At 37.6% G+C, this 10,427-nt stretch overlaps 1 protein-coding gene across 1 annotated transcript; it reads left to right on the top strand.

The window, feature by feature from the left end:
• The first annotated feature begins 4,003 nt into the window (after positions 1-4,003).
• On the top strand, positions 4,004-10,116 carry LOC107800043 (cell division cycle protein 48 homolog). The gene is made up of 9 exons (XM_075219522.1): positions 4,004-4,299; positions 4,419-4,584; positions 5,829-6,057; positions 6,567-7,333; positions 7,423-7,644; positions 7,824-7,895; positions 7,987-8,268; positions 8,479-8,838; positions 9,475-10,116. The coding sequence occupies exons 1-9, from the start codon at positions 4,271-4,273 to the stop codon at positions 9,763-9,765; spliced, it is 2,418 nt and encodes an 805-aa protein (XP_075075623.1). The 5' UTR covers positions 4,004-4,270; the 3' UTR covers positions 9,766-10,116.
• Positions 10,117-10,427: the final 311 nt, after the last annotated feature.

The following is a 10,427-nucleotide window of genomic DNA, read 5'->3' as shown; positions in this document are numbered from 1 at the left end:
GTCTGCAAAGTCCGCCAAATCTTCAAAGTTTTCCAAGTGTTCAAGTTGATGTCGTCTTTGAGTTGAAGCTTTATAACTTTCCAATCTTAAGGTGGAATATGAGTCCCTTTGCACCTTAAGTCTTTAAAAGGAACTATAACTTCCCAATCTTAAGGTGGACATATGAGTCCCTTTGCACCTTAAGTTGGCCTATTCGCGGGTTTGTCCTTAAAAGGAACTATAACTTTCCAATCTTAAGGTGGACATATGAGCCCTTTTGCACCTTAAGTTGGTCTCGCCAATTGTTGGGCCACATTGAGAGTAATTTCTCCAGTAGTCGAGCCATTTTGAGAGTAATCTCTCCGGTAGTCGGGCCACATTGAGAGTAATCTCTCCGGTAGTCGGGCCACATTGAGAGTAATCTCTCCGGTAGTCGGGCCATTTTGAGAGTAATCTCTCCGGTAGTCGGGCCATTTTGAGAGTAGTCTCTCCGGTAGTCGGGCCACATTGAGAGTAATCTCTCCGGTAGTCGGGCCATTTTGAGAGTAATCTCTCCGGTAGTCGGGCCACATTGAGAGTAATCTCTCCGGTAGTCGGGCCGTGAAAGTAATCCCTCCGATATTTGGGCAAGGATGAATACTCATCCCCTCACACCCCAAGATTGTCTCTTTCATGCGTGGATCATCTTGTTGAACAAGAACAAATCCTTCTCGTTTGACCTACAAAAAAAAAAGAAAAAAAAGGGCGACAAAACAAGAAAAGCACAAAAAAAGAAGAAGAAATTACCTTCGCGTCACCGCTTTCGAGTCCACAAAATTAGACTCAATTAGCTTGCAAAAGCTGCGAATTGATGCTCAACAATTACGAGCATATGACTTTATATAGATCTTCATATATGGCTTGCTATAACATATTGCCGATGTGGGATCAGATTAAAGGCGGCAAATTAATTTCCAACATGAATTTGGTGGCCAGACTTCCGTATCCAAATAGACGTCAATTAAAGGGCTAAAGCTATTTGATTTCGAATTAATATTGGACAGTGGGTTTTCCAGCTATCAAAATCTACAAAAGCTATTCTAAATTGGACAGTGGTCACGTGTGGTTATTAGATTCAGTTAGCAAAAGGAATTATGACAATGAAATTACTTTGGTTCAAAATTTAAGATGTTATTTCTTAAATAAGAGTTATGGTTCATTCATAAGTTCTTTACCTAATTGGACAAAATGACTTACCTCAAGTTACGTTTGAAGGAGGCATGAATAAGTAAATCCATGAAATCATTTACAAGGAAAAAAGGCGCTAATGGCCTTTGTTAATACTTCAAGCCTAGTCATAATATTGACACTCTCACAAGTCTTGAAATAGGGGGCATTTGTAGATATTTAAATTTTATTGGATTTAAATCCATAAAATAATTTGAATTATATTTAAATTGAAGATATATTGGTCCAAATAAATATTATAGGCTAATATAATTGAATTAATTATATAAGTCTAATATATATATGAATTAAATAAATAAGTCTTAATCCATTGGGCTAGCCCATTTAATTGGGCTAAAGTGATGGGCCCACTTCATAAAGCCCAAGATGACATCTTCCTGGAGGCCCAGTTTGGTGCCACGCGTGAAATGATGTGGCACGCCAAGTCAAATAAAAGAGCCAATAGGATCGTGCCACGTGTCAAAATGACAAGGCATGCCAAGTCGCACTAAAAGGCCAATGAAATCGCGCCACGTGTGCAAGTGACATGTTCTAGCCAATCAAATGCGGCCATGTCACACTTCAATATGATTGGTCGGAAAGAGTTTGTTCTTATCATAACTCTTCCTTTCCACAACTATAAATAGGGGTCTTCATAACTCAGAAAAGACACCAGAAGTTATAACAAGAAGCAAGAAAGAGCTCGTGGATCAAACGCTGCAAATTCCTCCACAAGTTTCAAGCTTCAAGTTCAAGTTCAAGAAATCATGTGCAAGTTCAAGAACGAAGAACAAATCAAGGTCAAGTTCAAGCAATCAAGCTCAAGCTCAAGAACAAGATCATCGTTCGAGGTAACAAATACATATTCAAGATCAAGCTCAAAGGCTCTTGAATTTATTTACTATTGGAAGGAAGAATCAGAGGATTCATAGAGATTGTAACACTCAAATATTCGAAATAAAATACTACGATTGTTGCGATATTTTCGGTCTTGATTTTATTTTCTCGATGCCAAATTTATTGTCTACAACCACCACCGCCATCATCCTCAATCATAACCACCACCATATTATCAACTACCACCACCAACCATCACCACAACCATCATTCTCAACCACAACCAATATTCATCCACCTCAACTACTACAACTAACCACCCCATCACCATCAACAACTATAGCCGGCACTGCCTATCATTATAAACTACCACCATCACCACCACCTTCCTCAATCACAACTACCACCACCACCCGCCAATGTTAACTATCACCACCCATCACCACCACCCTCAATTATAATCACCACCATTACCAATAACCACTAGTTACTATCGCGAAACACCACCATAAACCAAAACTACCACCAACTACCGCCTCTAGTCGACATTCACAAGCACTACCGTTAGCCATCACCACCGGTAACTATCATATTTTTTAAAGCTATATATTTTATTGATAGAATATTCGATTAAAAAGTATTTCATTTAAATGATTTTTTAAAATTAATTTTCAAATAAAGATAAATTTTATACATTCAGATGTTAAAAATCAAACAATATTAATTATTTAGTATTTAGATCTTAATACACATCTTAATATTCAGATGTGTATTCAGATTCATATGTCTTAATCTTAATACACATCTTGATATTCTGATTCAGATGTGTTAATCTTAAAAAAAACAAAACAAATGAGGCTTAAGCAAACGCTAATCCCAATCCTTTACCTACTCTACCCACATTAATGTAGAAATAGTCAAGTCACTTCCTCTTCCAATTATGTTAATTGGCTATTTTGCAATCGAACAAGCGCAAAACTAGACTATACAAGTTTGGCTTAATATTATTGACATATAATATTATATTCAGTTTTGGCTAAGCTTCTCCAAGCTGAAAAATACTTTTTTTCTCTCAATAAAAAGTATTTTTTTTTCAAAGTTGAAGTGTTTGGCAAACTTTTTGAAGGAAAAAAAGTGTTTTTGAGTAGAGGCAGAGACAGTTTTGGAGAAGCAGAAAAAAGTAATTTCTTCCAAGAAGCACTTTTGAGAAAAATACACTAATTGCTACTTAAAAATACTTTTCAAATTAATTAGCGAAACACAAACTTCTTTTCTAAGTAGTTTTGAAAAAAACACTTCTCAAACCAAGCTGATTTTTTCAGCTTGACCAAATATGCTAATTAGTTTGACCATGAGTTTTTGTAAATGCCAAATTTCATTAGTTGAATTTCCAGTAAAAACACCAAAAAAGTGGGTTAAAAATGAATTTCAAATAAAAAATTCCTAATCCTTATCAAATTATATTTTAAAGCAACTTTCTGTCCAAACACAACTCGGCTTTCCACCAAAAAATTTCCCTTTCAACCTCAAAATACAATTTTCCTTCTCAAACTCAAATAATGTTAAATACGGAACAACAACAACGACCCAGTATAATTCTACAAGTGGGGTCTGGGGAGGGTAATATGTACGCATTCCTTACCCTTACCCCGAAGGGTAGAGAGACTGTTTCCAGGAGACCCTCGGCTCAAAAAAAGCAACAGGAGCCGATATATTAGTACCATAAAAATGCATAATAAAATAACAGCAATATAAGAGATATGAAATACAGAATACGAAATACGAAATAGATGGCTGGAATAGTAAAAACTAGCAGGTAAAACCCTGCATCAATAGACGACCAATGACATTCTTAGTCTAACTCCTAACTAGCTAGTCTTACTTTATTATGCTGTAGAAATATTCACAACTTTACTCTAACCTACAACCTTAATGCTCGACCCAAAGCCTTAATGTTAAATACGGAAATACCTACTAAATTCAGAGGAACCGTCCAAAAGCAGGAAATACCGATAGGAAACCAGTAGCCAGTCCGTATTTATGTATTTCCTTTATTAATATTATTACTCGTTTTTCTTTTCCATTTCTAATTTCTAATTAGGAGTAATTTTTTTATAAAATCACTTCCTCCATAAATCCTTTCTTGGCACTCATTGTTCTCTTCTCCAGCAAAAGTCTCTCTCTCTCATCGCAGTTGTTCTCGATTTATCGGCTGCGCCCTAATTTAGATCTCGAAAACGCTTCGAAGATGAGTCACCAGGCCGAGTCATCTGACTCGTGAGTACTCTTTCCTTCGTTTTCACATATTCTCGATCGGTTAATCCGACTGAATTGTTTTTAACATTGAAATCGTTTCTAGAAAGTTCTGAGATCTGTATTTTTTTTTTACTTTTCAGAAAAGGTGCGAAGAAGGATTTCTCTACGGCGATTTTGGAGCGGAAGAAGTCTCCGAATCGGCTCGTTGTTGACGAGGCGGTCAACGATGATAACTCCGTCGTTGCCCTAAATCCTGCCACCATGGAGAAGCTCCAGCTCTTCCGTGGAGATACAATTCTCATCAAGGTTTTTAATTATTCTACCTTTTTAGGGGTTTCCCCCTAAATCTCAAGTTTTTAGGGTTTTGATGTGGATAATCTGATTGTTTACATTGAGGGTAATTTTTCTAGTAATTGATTATTTGGTTGCTTAGCTCAACTTCTAAATTGCTTTGTTATTTGTTGGTGAATCTGGTGGATTAGAGACTTATATGTCAGTGTAAGGATAAGTGTGAGATTAGAAGATTTCTAGTTGTAGAGAATCCTTCATTTTATCTTAAAAAGGCAAATTATTTGGCTTTGGCATGAAATGGACTAGAATATAGCAAAACATATACAGAGAATTATAGCTGACTCTAATTAATTTCAGATTGAGGTATAGCTGACTGATTGCTGATTTATACACTGCTTCCCGCTGCGTATGCTAGTGAATTTTGTGATGTGTGGTTCTAACTCTCTTCCTATATGTTTTAGAGCCTCAATTACCTCTAGATCTGTGTAGAACATTGGTACATTTAGAATTTTGTATTAATTTAGAGTGTCAGATTGTTTTCATAGTGGATTTCGATTTTGTTTTCATATTTCGCGTTGCTACTTGGATTTGTAGCTCTAGTCAAGTGTGACAAGCTAGCTTGTCCTTGTCAGTACGGGGGATAATCAGGGTTTCTAGCTTACGATGTGTCATTGAGTCTGTGCTCTGTCCTTGATGACCAGATGTCTGTGGGTTCTATAAGTGGCTTGGTATTCGGCTATATTACATCATTAGGGAATAAGACTTTCTGAATCTTAGTAGACATATACCATTTTGAGAATACTGTCACTTTCGAAGCAAATGAAACCAAGTTTGACATGATGAATTATGCGTAGTTGTTATATTCTTGCTTTATATAAGTGTGCGCTCAAACAATGATGCGCAAAGTGTTTATGAGAAACCATCGATTCTTTTAATTTCAACCTTGAGGAGTATAATTACTGTACTACATTCATATATGTATATATGTGGGGTACTTTAGTTTCTCGTAAAATAGTTCGCTTCACTTTAAAGAAGCATGTGCTTTAATTCTCGCTTTTCGCTTCAAGCCCCACTGATCTTGGCGCTTTTCTTTTTGCGCTTTTTTTTGCCTCTATTAAAAACCAATGGTTGTAATTTTCTCATGATGCTTGTGGTTAATTTTAACTAGTTAAAAATGAGGTTACCTCTCTGATTCTGTTTGCATATTTGCTGCCCGTCTATCCAATTGACTCTTTAGTTTTCTGCTGCATTTTATCCAGGGGAAGAAAAGGAAGGATACAGTTGTCATTGCCCTTGCTGACGAAACGTGCGATGAGCCAAAGATTAGGATGAACAAGGTTGTCCGTTCAAATTTGAGGGTTCGGCTTGGAGATGTTGTGTCTGTGCACCAATGTCCAGATGTTAAGTATGGAAAACGTGTGCACATACTTCCCATAGATGATACAATAGAAGGTCTCACCGGGGATTTGTTTGATGCATTCTTGAAACGTAAGTGTGTTACTTTCCAATTGCAAGTGCAGTTTGACACTCTTTAAGGTTTTATTCTTGGTAGCATAGTGGTGTAGTATCACGATGCATTTTCATGCAATTATCATGATATTATTTACAATGTACTCAGTCTCCTTCGAGTCTCATCCAGGCTACACTTAAAATCAGGATTAATACTATAAATCACTTCTCTGCTTAGAATCGAGATTAATAATATAAATCACTTTTGAGATGGTAGTACAGGAGAATTCTAGTTTTTTGGCTGAATGTGGAGTTGCCTGCCCTCCTCTATTGTGCATCTCTTTTGGAATTCTCCATTATTTTTAAATTATCTTCAATTCATGGTCTTTCCTAGATTTTGTACATTCTACTCTTTGATTTTGTCGATTGGCAGTGAAAAATAGAGGGTTGTCTTCTTTGTTAGCAAATTTGTGAAAAATAGAGGTTGAAGGAAATTTGTGAGCTCTGTTTGTGTTGACCTCAATTTTAAACATCTTTCTTTTTTGCAGCTTACTTTTTGGAAGCATATCGTCCTTTGAGGAAAGGGGACAATTTCCTTGTTAGAGGAGGGATGAGAAGTGTGGAATTTAAAGTCATCGAGACTGACCCTGGGGAGTATTGTGTTGTTGCTCCAGACACAGAAATCTTTTGCGAGGGGGAGCCTGTTAAAAGGGAGGATGAAGAGAGACTGGACGAAGTTGGCTATGATGATGTTGGTGGTGTGAGAAAACAGATGGCTCAGATTCGTGAATTGGTGGAATTACCATTGAGGCATCCGCAGCTTTTTAAATCCATTGGTGTGAAACCACCAAAGGGGATTTTACTTTATGGACCCCCTGGATCTGGGAAGACCCTGATAGCCAGAGCTGTGGCTAATGAAACAGGTGCATTTTTCTTTTGCATTAATGGACCGGAAATCATGTCCAAATTGGCTGGAGAGAGTGAAAGCAATCTCAGGAAGGCATTTGAAGAGGCTGAGAAAAATGCTCCATCTATTATATTCATTGATGAAATTGATTCAATTGCTCCCAAGCGAGAGAAGACACATGGTGAAGTTGAGAGAAGGATTGTTTCACAGCTCCTGACACTGATGGATGGATTGAAATCTCGTGCTCATGTCATAGTTATGGGAGCTACCAATCGTCCTAACAGCATTGATCCTGCTCTCAGAAGGTTTGGTAGGTTTGATAGGGAAATTGACATTGGTGTTCCTGATGAAGTTGGACGCCTTGAAGTTCTTCGTATTCATACCAAGAATATGAAGCTTGCAGAAGAAGTGAGCCAACTTATTGAATATTTCTTTTTTTTGTTTTATTTTGTTTTGTGATCAACTTGTGACATAATGATGAATATTTGATTCTGCAGGTCGATTTGGAAAGAATATCAAAAGATACACATGGTTATGTCGGTGCAGATCTTGCTGCTCTTTGCACTGAAGCTGCACTTCAGTGTATTAGAGAGAAAATGGATGTCATTGATCTTGAAGATGATTCCATTGATGCTGAAATATTGAATTCAATGGCTGTCACGAATGAGCACTTCCAAACTGCTCTAGGAACAAGCAATCCATCCGCATTGCGTGAAACAGTAAGTAGCCTATTACGACCCATTTATGTAATTTGGCTTGGTACCTTATCATGTGCAATGCCCATTGTTGGTCATGATTCTTTTGTCATTCTGCTGTATGGGGTTTATGGATGGAATAAATGGATTTTGTTATTTTAGTTCACAAATTTATTCGGTTCTTTTGTGAAAACTATACGCAGGTTGTTGAAGTGCCTAATGTCTCATGGGAAGACATTGGAGGCCTTGAAAATGTCAAAAGAGAGCTTCAAGAGGTAATTGACTTCAATAAATTGGACTTGATGCATTCATATAAGTTCCGTGGTTTAGAGGGTTTCATCACTGCTCTTGTTTCATTTCATGTAGACTGTTCAATACCCTGTGGAGCATCCTGAGAAGTTCGAGAAGTTTGGTATGTCACCTTCAAAAGGTGTTCTTTTCTATGGTCCTCCAGGATGTGGGAAAACTCTTCTTGCCAAGGCAATTGCAAATGAATGTCAAGCCAATTTCATCAGTGTCAAAGGACCTGAGCTGCTCACCATGTGGTTTGGAGAGAGCGAGGCCAATGTCCGTGAAATTTTTGACAAGGCCAGACAATCTGCACCCTGTGTCCTCTTCTTTGATGAGCTCGATTCTATTGCTACTCAGGTAAAATAGTTTTTGAGTATACCAAAATGGTTGTAAGCAAACACAAGCAAATTTTGATGGATTTTCCTAGACTTTGTGGCAGCACAAATCCCAATCTGCCGATTAAGTAGATATAAGTAAATAAGTCTGTAAAAAAGGAGGGCAAAAAAGAAAAAAAGAAGTTATCCTTGTATCATTGCTTACTAAGAATGGTGCTTGATTTTATTGCAGAGGGGAAGCAGTGTTGGAGATGCTGGTGGAGCAGCTGATCGGGTTCTGAACCAACTTCTGACTGAAATGGACGGCATGAACGCAAAGAAGACCGTTTTTATAATTGGGGCCACGAACAGGCCTGATATAATTGACCCTGCACTTCTGCGACCTGGTCGACTTGACCAGTTAATTTATATCCCACTCCCAGATGAAGACTCGCGCCATCAGATTTTCAAGGCGTGTCTTAGAAAATCTCCGCTCTCAAAAGATGTCGATTTGAGAGCTCTTGCCAAATATACTCAGGGATTCAGTGGAGCTGATATCACTGAGATCTGTCAACGGGCCTGCAAATATGCCATAAGGGAGAACATTGAGAAAGTATGCTCTTCATCTGCTCTTTAATTTATTATATTTGGTTTTGTTCTTTTAAATCTGAGGTCACATCAACTGTGTTCTTGCAGTGTTTTATCTGTGTTTACTGCTGTACATCTACTGATATTGGGAGGCAAATCGAGGATTTTAAATTAGTGGGTGGAGAGTCACTTAGTATAAAGATATATCCCTAAAAATATGTCAACCATGTGTGTGCATGATTGTGTGTTTGTATGCGTGTATGTGCCAGCATGCTCCTGCAAAGGTGGATTTGCCACTGCTGATACTTTTCTAGGACAACATTTTAGTTTTTTTTTTTTGTGTCATCATGCTGAATATTGAAGCAAAGGTGCTCTGCTGTACTTGGCTATAAAAAAAGGTGCTCTGCCGTACTTTATTAATGGCTTTTGTCTTCTCTAGTGTCACTGGTTTACCGAAACAAATATCTGAAGTCAAGTGTTTATCCCCTCCCCATTCTTGAAAAACAACAATGTGCTGTGTGTCTCTTGCTTTAAACTCCATGTTAACATGCTATCTGGCATCTTATATTGATGTTTGCAATCGGATAACCACTTTCTTCAAAATTAAGTTAATGGGCATATTTGACGTTCTAATCCTTGTCAAATGGTGTTCTTATTACAGGATATAGAAAAGGAAAGGAAACGAAGCGAGAATCCTGATTCTATGGATGAGGATGCTGATGATGAGATAGCAGAGATTACGCCCTCGCATTTTGAGGAGTCTATGAAGTATGCACGACGAAGTGTGAGTGATGCAGATATACGTAAATACCAGGCATTTGCTCAGACCTTACAGCAATCTCGAGGTTTTGGAACTGAATTTCGGTTTGCTGAGGCAAGTGGTGGGGCTGATGCAACTGACCCCTTTGCAACTTCTAATGCTGGAGCTGATGATGATGACTTGTATAGCTAAAGTTATTGACTATCTTGTTATTCTGCTGCGACATATCTTTTTCCTTATTGCAATTGAGTTGCCTAAACAATTTACTTCTAGGACAATGTCTGGATTTAGTGCTTCTTTTCTGGAAGCTGTTGGGCTACTTGCTTAAGTTCTGGTTTATTTATGCCTACTCTTTAATGTTGTTATCTTGAGGTTCTCTGACATTTTTAAAGACCTCAATAGCTTTGCTAATATAGTGGGCACTTTGTTATTATCCTCTATTATTTCCCTGTTTGAGGAACAGCATGCCTTTGTGTATTAAAACTTGGTGTTACTCTGACTTTATTAATTGGAAGTCCAATCGCGGGCTTGGTTTTGTTGAAATTACTTGGTGTATGTATGAGAACAAATAGACACAGTATATAATAGCGTGAATTTTTGCGAATGTGGTCTATTTTTGGTTTAACCACCAACATATATACGTGATTTCATGTTTTAGGTTTAGCATGGAACAGGATATTCTAAAATCATATTGAGCTGCTTATGCCAGAAATTATGTCCCGGTAGAAGCTCAACCTTGTTTCTACCAAATTTTCTGCCAGCTCAAAACTAACATGATCCAATTTATTACTCTTATTATGTTTGAACTCCAGATGTAATCTTCATAAGAAATAATAATCCGTCTAAACGTGTTT

This window comes from Nicotiana tabacum, chromosome 8 (genome assembly GCF_000715075.1).
Source record: "Nicotiana tabacum cultivar K326 chromosome 8, ASM71507v2, whole genome shotgun sequence".
Taxonomy (NCBI): Eukaryota; Viridiplantae; Streptophyta; class Magnoliopsida; order Solanales; family Solanaceae; genus Nicotiana; species Nicotiana tabacum.
The sequence above is the reverse complement of the archived record's forward strand: the minus strand, read 5'-3'. Positions and strand labels throughout refer to the sequence as shown.

Bases quoted from the DNA above. Each gene is read 5' to 3' on its own strand.
- LOC107800043 (XM_075219522.1), top strand. From the start codon at position 4,271: ATGAGTCACCAGGCCGAGTCATCTGACTC. The intron at 6,058-6,566 runs GTAAGTGTGTTA...TCTTTTTTGCAG, and splicing joins GTTTGATGCATTCTTGAAAC to CTTACTTTTTGGAAGCATAT. The intron at 8,269-8,478 runs GTAAAATAGTTT...ATTTTATTGCAG, and splicing joins TCGATTCTATTGCTACTCAG to AGGGGAAGCAGTGTTGGAGA.